Source organism: Pipra filicauda, unplaced genomic scaffold, assembly GCF_003945595.2.
Source record: "Pipra filicauda isolate LSUMZ 115617 unplaced genomic scaffold, ASM394559v2 scaffold10_size6260569_pilon, whole genome shotgun sequence".
Lineage (NCBI taxonomy): Eukaryota > Metazoa > Chordata > Aves > Passeriformes > Pipridae > Pipra > Pipra filicauda.
In genome coordinates, this window is record NW_024103541.1 from 2742871 (window position 1) to 2762978 (window position 20108).

Genomic DNA, 20108 nt, shown 5'->3' on the forward strand with positions numbered 1-20108 from the left:
CCAGTTCGGCCTTCTTGACATTTTACTGCAGTGAGTTCCACAATCAATTGCACATGCCTTGTATGAAAAAAATCCCCAAATTGTTTTAAATTGCTAGATGTCTAAGTTTTACTGAGTTCTTCCTTTATTCAAATGAAGCTATGTCTGATTGCTCCTTGTTTACTTTCTCCCCATCATTTTTAGTTTTATGACACCCTCAGCCTCCAACCAAGACTTTTTTTTCCAGACTGAAAAGTCCTCATCTACTCTCTGGTCCTGTGGATGTCATTACACACCCACGGTTTTTCTGCATATCTCTGAATCCTTCTGAGGTCTATCAAACCTTTCTGAGTTATAGACAGAGCTGCAGATACATGTTATGGAACTACCAGAATAATTATTTCTGGTTTATTCCGTATAAAAATTTCTAACTTTTTTATTTGGCCACCCCAGGAACTGACAATTTGAAAGAACTATCCACTATCTAGTAATGCCAAAACCATCCTGCTCTACCTAAGAATTAAAATGACATTCTCCATTAACATATTACATGCAGATTCTCAAAACCTCAGTTGTATTTGTTACTACAGTACCTTCTCACAGCTAATCTAGAATTAGCCCTGACATAATGCTCAACACAACAACATCTCCCCAGTGCTGTAAATGTAGGAGAACATTCATTCCACTTCAATCAAGTTTTTCAAGTAGAAAGTTGTCTTTCGGGAATAAAGCATACCATGAACTAGTCTCATATCATCCCTAGCACTTAAGGATGTTTGACACAGAGAGAGACAAAAAGCTGCAAGAAAACATTCCCTACATTTCTTAAAACTTGATCTATAATGAATAGAAGCCTGAAGAAAAGCTGTGTGATTGATTCTCACTCTCAGCACTCTTGCTTTTTCCCCTTCTCCAAGAGTATGATATAGGGATATAAACCAGTAGCCTCAATTCTTCACACAAACACACACACACCTCCCAAGTTAACAGAAAAGATGAAAACCAGCTGCCTTCTAATTTGCCTCTGCTCTAAGTAAGTGATTCCCACATTTATCAATATTTCATTTAGCTTTTTTTGGCACCAGCATTTTCCACATCACTTAGAAGTAGAGGGGAGACTAGGGATGGGAGGGGAGAATGCAAATATAACTCCCACACAAAAGAAAAAACCCCCTCACTGGTGTCAGGTTTTGCAGTAGGACACTTTCTTTGCAAGATTATTCAATGCCTTTAATGATTTTTCTCTCTCACAACAAAATTTTAAGTCATTTTCTGATTTTAAACAACCAGAACAAGCAAAACTAATATAGGTTCCTTTGGAAGTAGAAGAATGCTTCTAATTCACTAGTTCTTCAGTGTTAACTCAAAGATGAACCAATATTAATGCACTCTTTAAAACCAAATGTACCTCAAAGGGTGCTTGGAAAAGATTGCTTTCTTCTCACCTACTGAGAGCTTCCGGGTTCCGGACATGCAACAGCAGGTTCCAAAACAGAAACTGGCTCAGGACACTTCTAGGATACCAAATCCACAGGTGGAATGCTGCTTCCCTGGATAGCAAATGAGAGAAAACTACTTCTGAAGGCTCTTGGGAGGCAGAACTGGAGTTTTATCCTATGCACCAAACGCACACGCACTTGTCCATAGCACAGGGAAGGTCTCTGCCGGCTCCCTGGTAACCAGCTCTCTGTTTTGTTGACTAGACTGTTGGAAATCATTAGGGAAAGAAAAGCATGACTTGGCAGTAGTGCTCTGGACTCAGAGTACACGAGTTGTGCCACCATCAGTTTCTGTGAGAAGGGGTAACTACAGTGACCTTTGTCAAGGTACTTAATCTTTCCCAGACAGAGTTCCTCACCTCTTTGCTTGCAAAAGGATGGGATCTTTGTGTTTCTAAGTGGAAACTCCTTATCCCAGGAGCTTTGTCTGTAGTTAGTGCTTGTACAACAACATGAACAGGTTTCTAATCTCCAGTCCTGAGGGATCTTGGATACACACCTTAAGGAGCAGCTGTTATCAATGACAACATTCATCTCCTCCTTCCTGTCCCCACTCTGTTCTCGTATTCTTACCCTTCCCTTTTTACTAACTCTAGCATTCACCCAAGCACCAGGGGATCTGGATCAGAACTAGATCAGGACTGGATCAGGAAAATAAAATCATCTTACATTCAAAAGGACCAGAATTTGGAGTTTGAATATCTTCCTCTATTCCAAGATGTGAGTACATGGCGTCTTAGAAATATATTCTAGGTTAAAGTCACAATATTCCTTAAATTCCTTGTTGAGGAGAATAAGAGATGTAAGAAAATATAATTGCCATGAAAGATCAATAGACAGAAATTGTCACATCAGGAAAATATGGTCAAAATGTACCATTGTTTGCTGAGATCCAGGAAAGTGTAGAATTGGGATAACAGAAACAGCTTCAGAAACTTTAAACTGGATGAGGCGTCCATGTTTATAAACTAGGAACTGGGATTTTGAGCAACCCAGCCTGGTGGAAGGTGCTCCTGGCCACGGCAGGGGGTGGAATGAGATGAACTTTGAAGTCCCTTCCAGCACAAACCACCCTATGATTCTACGAACCAGGACCCCAGACAGACTGAGAGTTCACCAGTTTTATGAGATGCTGAAGGAGGTCTTTGCCTTACCCAGGGATGAGGATGAAAGAAGGAAAACTAATAAACAGATAATATAATGGCCGAGTCTCAGGAAATGTTAACTGGAAAGGAACTCTACACATCCCTAACACAAAACCCCACTTGAAGTAGAACTGTCATCAACACCCAAACAAATCAGTTGTGGTTTTTTCTAAACATGTCTTGAATACCTCCACAAACAGACATGCCACGAAGTTTCTGGGTAACCAATTCCACTGCTCCACTATCCTGCCAAGCTTCAATAGCAACCACTCAAGTTACCCCTCATTTTTCCGTCTGCCACTACTGAGAAAAAGCTTGGCTGGTCTATCTTTGCAGTTCCCCTTCAAGTAATTGTAGGCTGTTATTTGATTGACAGCTCAGTAGCAAGACTAAATATGAAAGCTTTGTAAATCTCTCACTAGAGTAGGATACACTTAGCAATGAAATCTCTTGGAAAGAAAAGAGTGAGACTGAAGAGCAAAATTTCCATTTTCCCACTAATTTGGGGAATTTTAAATGATATAAAATAGTATACAGTATAAAACAGCATATTTCATTAAAAGTAGAGTTCAGTTAAAAGGGACATTTTTCTTCCACACTACTTAAAGAGAAATAACTTTTGCCATATTGGCTGTGATTCCAGGTTTTCTATTCCTCCCAAGAAATAAAATAAGAAATTTCAATATAAGCTTTTTTTCCCATTCTAAGATAGGACTGGAAAAGGGGAAGAATTTAATGAGTATTATCTGCTCTGTTGGCACTCAGAAGGGCTATGATTGAGAGAAAAAACACCCCATGGAATATGTAAAAATGGATTTAATTACAAAATATAATTATTTCCTGCAAAAATATCCATTTTAAAAGGAATTCTCTTCCAAGTTTATCGTCATTATCACAATCTAAGTTATATACTCAAATCTATGCTATTACAAGACATTTGTACTAGCCTGTTTCCTTAACCAAAACAAACACACAGTCTAACTAGAATAGTATGCTTAAACTAGACTACTATGCCAAGATACTGCACTTTCACTATTATTTGGTTTTCTTTCCTCTGCTTCTGAGTACCTTTGGGATGTGTCTTCATAAAGCAGCTATTGAATTAACACAGAAAATTGCAATATGTATTCAAGTTACTTTAAAGATAAAATTTTGGATCAACTAACTAATTTTGGGGGAAAAAAATAATGTATTTACCTCACTGAAACCCAAACTACTCCCTAGGTAATTCTCCCTGACTCTAAAGGTCAAGAATACATAACGTTTCCAACTCAAACGACTTGTGTTTTAGATGAAAAGGTTAGTGACCAGATCCAGATTGGGTGCAAATCCAATGAATTCATACGGTCTCAAACACTTTCAGAAGAATACTCATGGTTGTGATAAGTATGAGCTGGTCCATCCAACGTATGAAGCACTTCATTTCTGAGGGAGAGTTGTCTAAACCTGGCCATTCTATGCACTGAAGTCAAGTTGCTAAAGAACCACAATGAGTTTTTTTACTGTCTTTCTACATAGATTTCTGTTCTTATTACGTGGCTTATTCAGCCCATATTAAAAAGTTCAAGTCAAAAAACTGCTGCAGTTTTATTTAAACAAAGATTGTGGGGTTTTTTAAGAAAATGTATCATAATTTACACAGAGAAGTGACTGGTATGCTTTTAATCTTAAAATATATTCTATACGGCTGTAACTTAAGGGTTTTGTGCTTATTTTCAGAGTATACTTAACTAAGAAAAAACTGCAGAATGGTAATTTTGTAAAGAAAAATGGAAGGAAGAACTCCAACACCAAAATATTTGTAACATGAAACAGCTCTTTTCTAACCAGAGCTTGACCATGCTTTTCAAAAGGAGAAGCATCAATTATGAAAAGAAGGTGATGTTTGGTGAATTTCCCAGTGGCTACAGGATGATTAGGACAGTGGGCAACATGTAGTACGAAATGTACTGTGCTGCTCTCACAATGAGCTCTCTTGAGTAAATGGCTCAGTTGCACTGTTTATCAAAGGAGAATAAACACAGACATGAAGGAACACGCATATCTGAATCCCACACTGGTGTAAAGTTGTGTTTTGCTTCAGTATAGGCAGTTAGGGGGTGGAGGTGCCTATTTTTTTTCTAAAAACATTTCAATGCAATTTTTAACAATTACAACAGTCAAAGTAAAAATGAGTGGAGAGGGCGTGCAAAATGCAGAAAGCAGGAGGTGGAAGGGAGCAGTAGTCTGTCAAGTCAATAGTTTTTTTAAGCCCTTGTTTTTCCCTCATCGCTTTTCCCCAAATCCAACTAATTGGGAAAAAAAACATCAGACAACCAACAGCAGTATCCCCACTGGAAGACGGATGTCTTCTATAGAGCTCATCTGCAACGGTATTCATGTTCCTTTAAGCCTCTGTTTGAACAATATCACTATGGAAACAGATCTGTGATGCCCTGCAACTTATCAGGCCTTCTCTATTTGAATTCTCTTCTTGTGTTTTCAACAAAGCCATTCACTGAACCTCAACTAATCCAAGATTCTGTTAGGGGTGAGGTTTTTGCTTGGTGGGGTTTTTTCCCCTTCACTACTGTGTCTCTTCCAAAAGGTTCGCTCTCCCACTAATGCCATGTGACAAGTTTTGACTCACACCTCTTCAGTTCTTAGCTCAAAAATATTATGGCTGTATTTATTGCCTAACAGATTCTGTAGTTTTTATTCCTCCCCACCTGCCCCCCAAGTGACATAGTTTTCAATGAAAATTCCACTCATTCAACAGCAACTTTTTCGTTTTGTTTTTAGCTGTTCAGACTCTGCCTGCATCTACATCAGATGTGCCTGTAAGTTCTCTCTAGAGCATTCCTGGGTTAGAGGTATAAAGGGTTACATCTTTGTAATACCAACAGTTTATCAATTCCAGATGCATATGGAATCCCAAATCCCATGTTTACAAATTCCAAATATTAGAATACTTTTGGGGAACAGAGAACAGGAGGGGAGCTGGGAAGCTTCAAGGTTACATTATGCAAATGAAAGAGGGCAAATCTGGGTTTGCCCTCACTGCATCCAAATCTGGTGCACAGGCAAAAACCAGAGCAATTCTTCTGCAAACTAAGCAAATGTTAATACTGCCAGGGCCTCTGCAGTGGTAACAAATTCATGCTATAATCCTCCACCTAAGCAGACACGAAACGTGTTATTTAAGCTTCAAGTTTTTAATGCTGCCTATAACTGTAAGTGAGGCTACAAGAAACACCTTTAAGTAGAGTTTCTGGTACTTTCTAGTGCAGGGAGGAGATGGAGTCTTATCAGCTTGCAAGAGAGTTTGGTGAAGAGAAAAATGGGAGTTATAAAAAAAAATTATTTTATTCTCTTACTACCTTAGGAATTCTGGGTTGGCTGAGGAAGCAGAAGATACAGCAACACAGTAGCCTGAGACATGCTGTAGCTCTCAGAGTTCCCAGGTGGACTAGTTTAAATACAAAGGCAATTGTCATTAGCTATGCAAATGAGTTGCACAATAGAGAATTAATATAAAACCCGACTTCCACTGCGACAAAGCAACTGTATATACAAAGATGCTTTAAAAACAGGTGAAACTAGAAGAAAGCACACAACTCAAACATTCCCCTTTATAGATTTAACTGCATTATTTCTAGGCTTTCATGGAGCAAAATGTCTGATGGAGGCAGGACAGCACAATTCACAAGCAATACTTGCTAGGGCTCAGTTACTGTTTCAAATGGAAATAAGAACAATTTTTAAAAACCTCATAGCAAACCAGTTTCTTTCGTGTGTTGATACTGCAGACTTGTGTTTTCTTTCTCTCTCCATAATACACCACCTAACAGCTTTTGTGAGGTGTAAAACATGACACATTGCAGTAATGGATTTTAAATAATATGTTGCACAGCTTATTTTGGTCTACTGAGGAACGAGTTTAGGATGCAGCCAAGGAGAGGACTAAACACTGCTGATTTTCAGGGATTTCAAAGTTGAGGAACTAGGAAAAACTGTGCTAACTTAATCTCTTGCCATAGCTCACCTTTGACTGGGTGAGATCAGGGAGTTCCCAGGGGCCCTGTGCATAAGGCCATCACTGCTGCAGCCTCCTCTGGCACAGACAGCGAAGGAGCACAGCAAGAGGTCAGCTGTGCTTTTAGAGAGCAACAGTTCCACACCAAAAGCTGCAGCTTTGCAACCTAGTTGGGTTAACTTCCATGTGCACAGGTGCTCTGGGTTCATTTTGTTTCTCATCTTTAACACCCCTCTTTCGGGTTTCACCCCCACTCTTGATAGCATACTGTTGACTGATACCAAACCACCCAAACCAAACAGAAAAATACTTAAATAACACAATTTGGAGTAACAAAAGGCTGGGATAACCAGAGACATAAAAGTCACGGGTGGAAAACGAACAGTGAATATATTTAGGTTAGAAACTAGAAGAATGCTTCCAATATGGCAGAGAAGCAGCTTCCCACTGACTAAAGAAGCCTAATTTCACTGAATTATCAGAGTATGAAAGAGGTTGTAGGGCACAGCTATTGCAAATAGGGCTGGACAGGCTTCCCTGGACCACTGGGTCTCATTTCCTGCAAGGACAATGCCAGAGTTGGATACTTCTCTATCCCACATTGTCCTTTCATTATGTCATGAAGTTCACTCTGAAATTACTGAAAGTTGTGCTTATATTTCTGAGGGCAGATCTGGGCAATTTGCCTTTAGCCTCATACCACTGGATACACTTTCTTTCCTCCCTCCCTGCCCACAGTTTTAAGAATTAAGCTGGGAACATAAATCTCTATTTCAGATTTCCTTGGTTAAGCTGGACTAAGCCAAGACACTCCCTGCCCCTCTCAAGCTATAGCAGTGAACCCATTTTGCAGCAATTTCTTCTCCTATGGAAGACACTTGCCAATAACACTGATATGTATTTTCTGTTCACATTACTTTGATTTTGTAATCCAAACTAGAGCAAGACTTTGGTTGCTTCTGTGTTCCTCAGGCTGCTGTGTGTCCTCAAAAGACAACTGAAGTGGTGAAATGAATTTGGAACACTGGTTTTCCTTGAAAGCTTTCTCACAGAAAGCTTTAGTGATCCTTCCGCTACAGACTGATCATCAGACAGTTGCCATTAATTACTGCATGGAGACATTTGGCCAAATATACACAAGACACAAATCATGCATCAGGGATTTAGCTGGTTTAGAACTACGGCAGAAGGAGTTGTCTTTCTAACGTTGTGTCTTGTATCCATCATTTCAAATTCCTGTGGGATTTTTGCTGACCTGTCTGTAGAAAGAAGCAAGTAGGCCTCAGGAGTGAAGCTGATGAAGCACAGTTCACAAACTGAATTTAAATGAAGCAGAGAAGTGGAGCTTTGCCAAAACTATGAGCCTCTCCCTGCTACACTGCACCCTACCAGCCTAGAGACTGTAGCAGGTTTGAACTCACCATTAAACCCATGTCTAAGTGGAAGACTCTATTTCATGGTCTAGGAGAACATTAATTTGATGATTAAGAGGGAAAACAGGGTCTACAGCATTGTTGATGCAAGCAGTAGTAGAACCAGCTGCCAGTCCTCTTGGAATGAGGAGGCACATTGCAATAAGAACCACATTTTCTGTAAGAAATCTCGGAGAACATTACGAGCAAGTTGTCTCTAACATCTCAGATTTATAGCATGACCTGGCTCAGAATCATTGCAATTCAGAGCTTCCTCACAACAAAACCTGTTATTAAGGCTTGAAACTTTGGCCAAGGCTTTTATTCCTATAGCAGTTTATTATCTCCTCCTCTTCTAGCCCTGGAAGTCCAACAGCACAATGATCTCCCAAGGTTATATGTTAAAACATGTGCAACAACAGTTTAGAGCTACAGCATCCACCTTCCTATAGAGCACTTTCTCACAAGCCACTGGTGGCATGTGGGGTCCTGAGGTCAGCAAAACACATCGTCTCATTCCACCTTGATCTCTTCTGACATTAAAAGAGATCAGCAGATAAGAAAGGAAGAAAATTGCCCCAGCATGTCTCTACATAGAATCAAGCATTTATGTGGATATGGTGTGAGGCAGTAATGTAATGAAGGTGAATGCAAGAATCCAGGGAATTTTCTATCTCATTCCTTGTAAGCTATGATGCACAAAACAAATGAACATGACTGTTTGTACAGAGAACAGCTCTTCTAGACACAGTTGAACTGGTTTTAAAACGAGTCAGTGATGGTGAGATAGCACAGCTTGCAAATCCCACCAAGAAAGAAAGTAAATTTTCAGTTAATTAGGACAGGGACTTCCCACTGGATCTGACTCTTTTCCCTTCAGAGAAATGAAACATTTTTCCTAGGACTGAAAGGACTCAGATCCAAAGGAGGAACCACACTGTGACACTACCAGTCTCCCAGCTGATTCTTCCGCCCAACAAGTCTGCACTTTATGTATTGATACGTGGAAGAAATCCCCTTGTAAGGAAAAAGAGATTGGAGGTTAATCTTTGCTTTAACAATAAAAATATGAAGCTACTTCACAAACCATTTCAGTCTCGAGGGTTAAATGGAACCAGCTGTATGTGTGGCCATCATGCAAACAAAACACTGTCACTAAAAAAGAAAAAGCTATTTCTTGTTGGCACAGAAAAATGGGTAGGACACTACACTGCTGTCAAAAAGGGACAGTTCGGTCATTCAGTTTGACCCACTGGATACTGTCAGTAATTCAGTTTAACTCTTTTACATCTGTATTGAGCCTGGTCAGTGCTGCCTGGTTGAAGCACAAAATACAGGAAGAAAATTCTAAGCAGCGGGTGAAGAATTTTTAACATCTGCTGCCTGTTGCATTGATTGAACACAATTCTCATAAGTAAGTCCTGTGAAATCCAGTATTTGCCCCAAGAAACACGTCTGGGATTATCCCATAGATTTCATGTGCACAGGATACATGCAGCTTCAAAAGACAACTCCCTGCTGACTGAAGGAGGAACAGGTATTATGGGGCTTTTAAGCCTCTGCAAACAATATAGATATCATATCCTTTTCCTGTATTACTCTATAGACTCCAATAAATCTACAGAATTCAGCTTACCACAAGGCTACTGTTTTTCAGACTGACTGACCCAATGACTGGTATTTATTTGCTGAGACAAGCTCCATAAAAATAAAAAGGAAAAAATCCACACTCTTCCTCCTCATCACCACAAAGGTGACATCTTGTTGCCAATCTGCCTGCCAGGAAGCCATATGGAAACAATATCAGTACCACAATCTATAGGCACCCTTCCAATGCATTAATCAGGTCATTAGAGTTCAATACTGACAGCATCTTTAAGCACTGGAAAGGATAAAGCTGTGGTAATAAGGCATAGTCAAGATTGATCCCCAGGGCCTGGTTAGATCTTCCTTTCCTTTGGTTTTTCCCTTTTTTTCTTTAAAGATCATACAGCATTAGCATTTTTCCCCCCCAGTATTTGGTTTAAATTTACCATTTCTGAGAACCTTGAAGCCCAAGCAAGGCCTCTCAGTTTGAAGCACAAATCCATAATGGAAAATGTATTCTGCCTCACTGAAGCAAATGCAAGTCCCCTCACATGAGCCAGGAAAAGTCACAGGCTTCTGCCTTGACAGTAGAGTTACCCACATAAACCCTCAAAAAGGCATTGAAAAAGTCTGGAGAGAATTAAATGGGGCATGACAATGATTTGGAGACTGGGGAAAAATAGATTAAAAAATGTAAATATATACATATGCACGTATTATAGCCAAAAACCACACAAAGTTCAGTTTAAGATGGTTACAAGGTTTCTTATCACACATAACAGTACTTTCAGGGGGAGAGTTATCTCAAAGACATACCAAAACCCAGGGGTGGAAAACTGAAGCTGCAGAAATCTAAATTTGACAGTGTCTTTCTTCTAAAGCATGAAGAAAGATAACAAATGGGGGAGGGGGGAAAGAAGGTGTTACATGTGGTTTTGGTCTCCTATCTTTCTTTCTCAAAAGAAAAGAAACCACATCGTTTTCTGAGAGATCTGTTTTAACAAGTTATTGAGCACCTTATAGCACAACTGAAAAGAAGCACACTTTTGGAAAGTAGCAGAAAAAAAGTAGAAGGAATGCAAATCCCCCTAGATTAGAAAAACAAACAAATCACAAATATTCAGTTTTATCTGCTCAGTACAGCTCCCCATTAAAATAATTAAATAAATAAATACATCAAAATCACTGCACTAGAAGCAAGCAGCTGTTTGTCATCTTGGACAAAACTCTTTAGGGGCAATGAAAAGGCTTTACTCTATGTTTGCACAGAAGGCTGGCATAACATGACTCCAAGTTAATTGTTGTACTACGTAACTCCATAATACAAAAGGGAACACTCAGCCCTTGTTCTGAATTTAAGTTAACCAGAGCTGTTCAAAATAACAGCATCAAATTCTGACACTGATCCAAAACTCAGGTTTTGTTTTCACAAGTTGAGATTCAGTATTTGTCAAACAGTTCAAAACTTTTTATTTTTCTAGTAAGCTCATTTTTTTTTTTTAGTTTCTAGAGGTATTTCTGTCTCCTATAAGTCTGGAAACTTTGCAGAGCAATATTCCTATAAAGCAAGTTTAAACTCTCTCATTTGAAGATGGAAGAGAGTGAATAACTTCATCTGGAAGGGGCAAGGTAAAGGGAATCCATGTATTAAGTTTAAAGGGTTATTTTTATCCTTATTTCTTTATTTTTTATGCTACAAACTTTCAAAAGCAGCTAGTAATAGCTTCATGTCCAGTTTATAAGCACCTAAAAACCTCTGTGATCTGCAGATGGAACGAAACAGATATGGGTAAGAAGTCAGAACTAATGTACAGTTATCAGAGATTCAGTCTTATTTTGGAAGAAATTATTATTTTGTCTTGCCTCTATTACATAATTTTGAGCTAATTAATCCAGCTGAACGAACAGAACTAATATTAATTTGCAAGTATAGGGGGGAAAAAATATTACATTAAAGACTCACAGTGAATTAGGCTAAAAAAATTCACCCCCAAAAAATTCTCTAATGAGCTCCAGAAATTCTATATGTGAAGCACACACTTTAAAGGTAAGAATTTAAATATTTAATAATACCTAAATATTCTCATAGCTACATTTGCATTTCTAAGTGTCATTTTTGTTGTTTTCCCCCCGGTACATTAAGTTAAATCCAGACTAAGCCTACATTATTGGTAATGCAAGTGTATTCACTCACGAGTTTTATTTAGTGACCTCCTAAACTTATTTTAGTAAGAACAAGACAACTTTGCATTCAGACATGGAAACAGAAGATTCGCCTGGCTTACCTTTTTTCAGGCCTTGGAGAAGTCCCTCCAAACTCCTTTCCTTCTGATACTTCCTTGTAAAGTGTTTTGAAACCTAGTGATGAAAGTAGTAAGAACTATGTATTTGACATACCATTTGAAAAACATTCTATTAGAGACCCTACAAATAATTCAAGTCAAGGAACGCATTGTACAGTTACAAAAACATGAATTATTACACTGTTGAAATTATCGAAACGTAAATATCAGAATAGTGAAGTCTGGCTGGAATAGCTACACAAACCCACCATTCCATCTGCAAAGTAGAAAATTATACCTAGATAATAAGGAAAATCCTTCCAAAGCCTGGCACTAAGAACTATACCACAGCTTCTCAACAGAAGCCAATGACTGCAAAAGACCCTGAGAGCCACCGAAATTTCATTTGATAAGAAATCACTCAAGATTGGATTAGTCAGATACAGGACTGTAAGAAGTGTTCTGAATGGTGAAGTCCAGTTCCTCTCTGGGACAAGGAACTGTTTCACTTGACATCATTTCCCTTGCACGTCTCCCAGTGAAGTGATGAGGTCCAGGTTTTCACCACAGATGTTGTTTCAGTCGGCTTTGACGAGCTCTGCTCAATTTCACTTTCATTCTTTTTGCAGTAACTCTTAAAGTGCACAACTTGACTTCATTATTTAGCTCATCATATGATGGGGAACTCCTGCAACTCATCAGTAAAGTCATCACCCAGAGACAGCATGTTCACTTCCAACAGCTTTCTGGTCCAGGAAGATATGTAGTAGGCTTGAATCCAAGTCTTTCAAGAACAAAGCACAGACACATAGCTAGATTTGAAGCGAGATTGGTCCAGCACTCACTGGTTAAGAAAAGGCTCAGACAGACAAGCTCTGCAAATTTAGGTGTATCTATTTACAGAATGCAAGGACGGCTATAGCAGGGACAGGATGTGCCTCAGTAAAAACAAAACAACCCAAACAAAACCCCAACAAACACGCCAATCCTGTGCTCCTAGTAGAAAGAATGTATATAACTTCAGTGATACAGGGTAAAGAGAACACAGAACTAGGTTTATTCCCCTGTCTAGGTTTTATTAGTTAATATTAGCTTCAATTAGCTAAGCAATATTAATCAACAATAACTTGTTTGCATATCTTGTTTCAATGCTGGATTGCGTCTGTAAAACCAGCTCTTATAAGTGCATCTATAGAGAGTAAACATCTGTACTGCTCCTTCAACTGCATGCACATGCTTTATGGAATAAGGACAATCTTCCAGTAATTGCACAGAAGTAAGTATAAACACGCTTCAGCTCTTGTAAACATGTCCACAGAGACCTCTCATATAACCACAGAGTATTCTCCTTCAGGGTTTTTTTTTTCACCTCTGCAAAACTGGAAAAGCAAGGCTACCTTCTTGTCAGATGTTTTAAGTGCATAGGTTTTGAATTTTATACATAATCCAGCCCATGATTTCAGGAGTGCAAAGTTTTAATCATCACTGCACATAGTGTGTGTATGCAAAAGGTAATAACATACCCAGCTCCATTAGCACCCAGAATGCTTTCACGCCCAGCTTGTACCCCTCTATGTTAATAGAAAGCTTCCACAGACTATTACAATACTAATAGCTGCTGTATACCAACAGCACATGAGGATGTTTAGAAATACTCAGTATTAGACCCTGGAGGAAAAAAAAGGGATGATATAGTGCCAGTCATTTTTCTAGATATACAGTTCTCCAGTGGAAAAGAAACTTCTAAGTGCAGGGTACCATCCAAAACAGATAAAACTATAAGGGCCACTTGTTAGGAAACACAAAAAACAGCACTGATATAAGGGTCATCAAACAAAACCAGTGTATAGTTATTTAATTTTAAGAAAGAGAATGACATAAAGATGTGCCAGTAAAGAAAGAGGATGCTAAAAAGGAGCAGTTCAAAAACCAGGAAGCCTCAGGGAGAGTTAGGAGAGTATTGCAGGGCATAGGTCACCCCTTAGAAAATGGATTGCTTAAGTAAAGACAGGGGAAGCCCATAAAACATGCTAAGTAAAATGTAAGCAGGAAATTAAGAGGGCTAAAAGACAATCCAAAAATTGCCTGCAAACAAAGATCACTGTGTAGTAAACAGCTCTTGAAATACATCAAGGACAAGAAGCCAGCTAGGAAAGCGGTCCAGGTGCTGGATGACAAAGGTGTAACAGGGAGAGATGGGGATAATGCAGTTGTAGGAGAGAAGCTCAGTGAATTCTTTTCATCAATCTTTACTGCTGAAATCTTTGGGAGTTTTCCACATCCATTGCACCCTTTGTTGTAAATCTGGCAGAGGAGCCAGACCGATCTGAAATAAAATCAGGAAATACCAGACCAAACAAGGAAATTAGATGTTAATAAATCACTAGGACAGAACAATGTTCACACAAGTTCTGAAGAAATTCAAATATGAATTTAAGAACCACTAGCCAAGGTATGTAAGCCAGAGCTATACTGGCTCTGGCCAGTACTTGAGGACTTGCAAATCCTGCCTGCACAACTCTCAGCTATGGAAAGGGCTGTGTAGGAGAACCTGGAAACCACACTTTGGCAAGTTCAACTTCATTCACAGTAATGAATGCAGAACATAACAGAGTTCAAACATTAGAAATAATAAGAAAGCAACGGATAGAGTTTAACAGGTTTTTTAAGATGCAGTGGAATCAGCAGTGCAATTCCTGGGATCACCCCTGGGACTGCTGTTACTCAGCATGTTTATCAATCAATGACTAAACTAACAGATTGGGAAAAAAGTTGGCAGATAGACATTAGTGTAGTAATTCCTCAAGACAATATCAATTCTAACTATTCCTACTCAGAAGCTGGAGCCATCCTTGACAGTTCTCTAAAATCCTTGGTTCAGTGTTCAATAGCAGTTAGGAAAGCCAGAAACATCATCAGAATCTTTGAAAAGAGAACAAGATGAGGGATTTCTGCAACTTCACACAACCTGAGCACTTCCACAACTTGAGTGTTATGACTTGCTCTCCCCATACCAAGAAGGACACAGCAAGTTGCCAAAAAGGGCAACTAAATGGAAATGGAGCAGATGCTTTACATGGGCATACTAAAAAGGCTGTGACTCTTCAGTTTGGAGAGAAGGCTGAGGGTGGATATGACCAGGTATAACAAAAAAACCATTAGCTGTTAAATGCAGAGCTCTTATTTGTCCAATCCTACAAAACTAGAACAAGGCAGTACTCACTGCAACAAGCAATCAACTAATTTAAATAGAAACCACTTGTTTACCCAGCAGGTTACAAGCTTCTGGAACTTGCTGTCACGCAAGCCTGTGAAGGCAAAGGATGTCCATGGGTTCAAAAAGGGATTAAACAAACTCTGGTCAACAGGTCTATAAATAGACACTTAAAGGACTAAACAGGTACACATCCTCTAATATCCTTAACACAAGAGCTGTGGAAACTGGAGAGGTAGGGAGAGAAGTGGATCTCAAAAAAAAGCTGTTGAAGGTTCTCCTGTTAACTCATCACAATATCGGGCTAACTGGAACACTGAGCCAGTTCTAATGCCATTTATTTTTTAGACAGACTTCAGCATTCCCACACATTACACCACTTCCTGAGGATAAGCAATGACCCCAGCAAAGTAGCAAGGTGATAGATTACAAACATTCATTACTCCTCATGGCAGGGGTGAGAGTGGGACAAGGAGATACAGACAGCAAAGAATAGGAAATAAAACAATTTAGACCAGTTACAGGTGCCAGAACTTTTCTTATAACACCCTTCCCTCTGAAAGCACCTTTAACATTTGTACACACAGTACAGACATCAACTACATAACAAGTAGTTATTTTACCCATATAATTTAATTTTTAATTCACCAAAGTTTCACTTTAGAAGCACTTTTTAAAATTAACACCATCTTTGAAGACAGTAAGTTATTTATAGTTTTAAAAAATGTAATCAGCAAACTTGTATTTCCTGTCTTCTAAGTGAAATATGAGCTTCAACAGAAGAAAAAAAAAAACTCACAAGAAATGCAATTACAGCAAGTTTGTTTTCAAGACAATAAATCCTTTGTTTTTAGATTCAATTTAGTTCATCATCCTGTTACTCTTACAGTTTAAAAAAAAATTTTTTTGGTTCTTCAGGAAAAAAATTCTTTGCCACACAGATAAAAAATTAACAAAGTTTGACAAAGTTTCCTTATTCCTGCCCTTGACACGGTCCATCTCAAAACCTTACACTCGTAATAAAACCAGCTAGAATGGAAATAGCACTGGAAAGCTATACAGAGAATTCTGTTCACCACAGAAAACCTCACAGGCATGAACAGACATGAATCATCACGTGTTTTTCTCCTTCCCCTTAATTTAGTGAGAAGTAGGCCTATTACTGCAATTTCCTGCTCCAATATCGATATCCATATGTTGCTAATGTAATATACGGGTACCTGGCACCCACACAGGACCCTGAACAGCTCATGCGCTGATGAATCTTCCCAGCAAGTTCAAAGAGGGTTACCCCAGTTGTCAAGCAAAGTACAATATAATATAAAACCAATATAACATCAAGTACCAAAACTTATTTACACATTTATGTTTGCTTTTACCCTCTGAGACAAAGCAAAAGAGTGGTAAAGTGTTTGCAGTTAGAAGATACTGCATTAAAGTCAATATCACGCATGTGGAGAATGGAGTAAGGTCCACACTATTTCACCGGGAGAACTATCTCACCATCTCTGACTGTCCTTGCTGGTGAGATGCTATGCCAGTAGTTGACTTTTATAACCTTATTTTCTGGTTGTCACTATGGTCCAGTCAGGAACAGAGCCCCCACTTCTGCTCAGACTGAACAGGATGACCCTAACATCCACAGCTATAGCTTGGAAATTCCTTGGAAAAGGAATGTAACTGAGTTCCATATCAGATAAGAACTAAATAGATTGGATGAAAACTAAATACTTTACTAGTCAACTGAGATGAACTCAATAAAGACACACTTTCAGGTAAAATGAAGGAGCAGTACTTTTATTCACTTAGTTTATAAGCATTTGAGGAAAAACCAGATCAAATAGCCATTTACTGACTTCTACTCTCTCTGTGATGTGCTTAATTGATCCATCGGTATCCCAGCACTCATGTTCAGGCCTACTTTAGCATGTAACGAGCAAAATTCCCCATCGATTGCAATAAAACCTTGGTCCCGCAGGTCAGGACTGAGCTAAAATGGAGGGAAGTGCTTTGGAGCCTGCCTGGCTGTTGGTCAGGCCTGCACAGCACTGCCTCTGCCTTGTCACTCACCCCTCGGATACTGACTGCCATCCCACAGCCACACCTCTAGACACATCCCTCATATAACCCACTGGGAAATGGCATGAGGGACAAGAGGCACAGGGGCCCTTGAGCCACCCCAAGCCAATCCCAGATGGTTTCCACCAGCTCTGGCACCAGGGGAGCCCAAGTGGTAAAAATTGCTACACACCAGAGCGTGTCATGGCGCCAAAAAGCCCATCAGCCAGAGAACATCCGGATACCAGGAGTTAGGGAAAGAAAACGGCAGCTCCTGAGGGCTGGAGACACCAAGTGGGGTCACATCCTGAGGGACAGGAGTCCTCAGGGCTGCTGCTGTCTGTGACCTGCACTGAGTGCACAGCGAGAGGGGACCACAAAGGAAGGGGTGAAGTAAATATTTCTGTAAGCGACTTCATACTTGTTTGTGGTAGTCTTGTTCTTCAGTATCCAAGTCGGTGATCTGAAGTTTGTATCAACTGACAAGAAAATAATAAAAAAAAGGGTAATTCTCCGACTCGAGGCTGCTTTCCTGGCTACACAGAGGTGGCTTACCAGAGCACCACACAGTTATGGCACATCCCTGAGCAGGGTTGAGGCAGCACAGAATGCAAACCCTGCCACTCCCCTAGGAATGCCAAAACTCAGACTTCACAAACCCTCTTCCATTCAAATGTGCTCACTCCACTCACAAGCACGGACACTTTCACAGCAACGTGAAAAACTGCGGTACTGCAAAGGAACGGGAAAATGAGTAGGAATAAGAAAGGGAAATGTAGAAGAAAATGAAACAAACCTTCTTTCACCACTCCTCTCTCCATGAGAGAGATGCACCCAGACATGCACAGGTTCACAAGCCAAGATCTCTTCCTAAAAAACCTGCATGATCCATGCTCAGATATTTGCTTGCCTCTTATACGAGTTCAGTCAGCACTAAACGCCTCCAGCTGGTTTCAAATTACAGCCAGGGGAAGTAGTACTATGAAATTCCTCACAGCCACCCAAACCATTACTCTTGTATTTTTTTTCCATGTGGGGTCATCACACCCCCTCTTGAAATCTTAGAGGCATGGTACCACTGCAGGCATCTTCAGAGAGAGCCTGACAATGGTGTATTATGAGGCTTGTTGTAACATCTTTTCAATATTCTTAAGGTCCAGTGGTTTAGAGAAGGGGGTCTTTTGTGTCTCTTGTCAGTTCCAGGAAGCTCCTGTCACTGGCATGGAGACTGCATATGGAAAAGGGCTGCTAAATAGACCATTTAAAAGAATATAGGCCCAGTTTCGCTCCCACATCACTGAAAACCATGAATGCTGCAACTCTGTTGAGGTCAGAGGAACTGCACTGCTCTGGTGCTGGGGGTGAGACACCCATACACCAGCTGTTAAATTTTAAAGCCAGGACTCCCTCTGCAATGGTCTGTCAGGCTCTGTCCAAGATACACCCCCTGAGACTACCACAGCCACAATGTCAGAACTTATACAGTAGCAGCAGAGGCAGATCTCACCAACCTAACACACCACAGCACTGGCAGAAACTTACGCTGCACAAAACAGAAAAGGCTTCTCACCTCCAAAACCAGACTGGACTTCAATTAGTGGTGTGGAGTCAGTAACTCTCAGACACGAAGCACTGATTTAAGACCTTCCTCTTCCACCAAAGGAAAGGAAAGCTATGATCTTAAAACATCTGAGGTAAATAACCTGAGTGAAGCCAGCCATTCTTGACAAATTTCTCTTTCCTCTGTATTTGAAACACAGCCTGCTTACTGCTTCTGGTTTGTAACTTTCCTTTTGATACAGAGCATAAGAACATACAGACAGTGGTTCCCTGACCTAGTCTTTGACAGTGCTTCTTACAGAACATGCCCTTTATACTATTTTTTTTACCCAGCTAGGCTGTTAATTCTTGCCAGGAGAGATGGTCAATATTTTGTCTTTTTTTTAATGGCACTGATTCCAAATACATAAAATATGTGAAGGAAAAAAAACCCCTTAATATTTAACAAACTACTTACATCACTTTCAAGAATTAATGGAATTATGTATCTATTCCATTAAGCAACAAGCAACTTCATAATAGTTAACATTGCCAAAAATATGATTAGACAACTATGGTATAATGGGGTATTAAAGCAGGCATCCTTGTTATTATTTGCACTGCACATTTACACAACAAATGAAATTGTAACTCTCACTTAGTATATATGGAAAATCTCACATCCTTATTTTCCTTGTTTATCTATTGTTTCACACCGTAAATATTTATAGAATTTAGAAAAAACAACATCACCTTGAAATGCAATGCAACAATGTCCTGATAGGAACAAAGATCTGGGAGCTCTAGTTCCTCTGACCCATGCTGACTGCAAAATGCAACTCTTTACAGGCCTTGGCAGCAAACAGGAAACTTGCAGTACTTCCAGGCAGATAAGAAAAAGCTAACTCACAAAACAGGGATCCTTTCATTATTTGGATCATCTCTGAGAGTGTCTGTACCACTGTGTCTCTCCAGTCACTCAAATCCTCTTTATAAGAGTATTTGCAACTCAGTTCTTGGTCTCCACGTTACTCACTCATCCCTTAGCATTTTGCTGAGGTTAACAATCAGGATAGTGATTTTTGCTACTTAGCAGTGGTTCCCACTGAAAGCTGGATTACACTGGTTTAAAGAGTATATAAAAGGTCTCAGGATGAAACTACAGCCTTGGTGATCAGATTATCCTTCACTACACAGTTCCAGTGTCCTTCTGGGCACATTTTTCTGTTCAGATATCATCCTGCCAATCTGCAAATACATCAGATCACAAGACTGCTGAAGAATAACACAAAAAGCAGTAAAAAGACAACTCAAAATAATGATCTTAACCTGCTGTGCAATAATTAGAAATAAACTGCAGTGGGTGTGTAAAACAGCA

General features: G+C 39.6%; 1 protein-coding gene across 5 annotated transcripts in view; it reads right to left on the bottom strand.

The window, feature by feature from the left end:
- MYLK (myosin light chain kinase) overlaps positions 1–20108 on the bottom strand; it is a 201432-nt gene that overhangs the window by 176475 nt on the left and 4849 nt on the right. For 3 of the 5 annotated variants that reach the window (XM_027714929.2, XM_027714928.2, XM_039381866.1), the window contains exon 2: positions 11923–11995. In XM_027714929.2, coding sequence (XP_027570730.1) covers positions 11923–11995 — 73 coding nt within the window. Of the gene's footprint in view, positions 1–1387; positions 1579–11922; positions 11996–20108 lie in introns of those variants that run through there. The other 2 variants (XM_027714930.2, XM_039381868.1) reach the window with 2 other exon arrangements.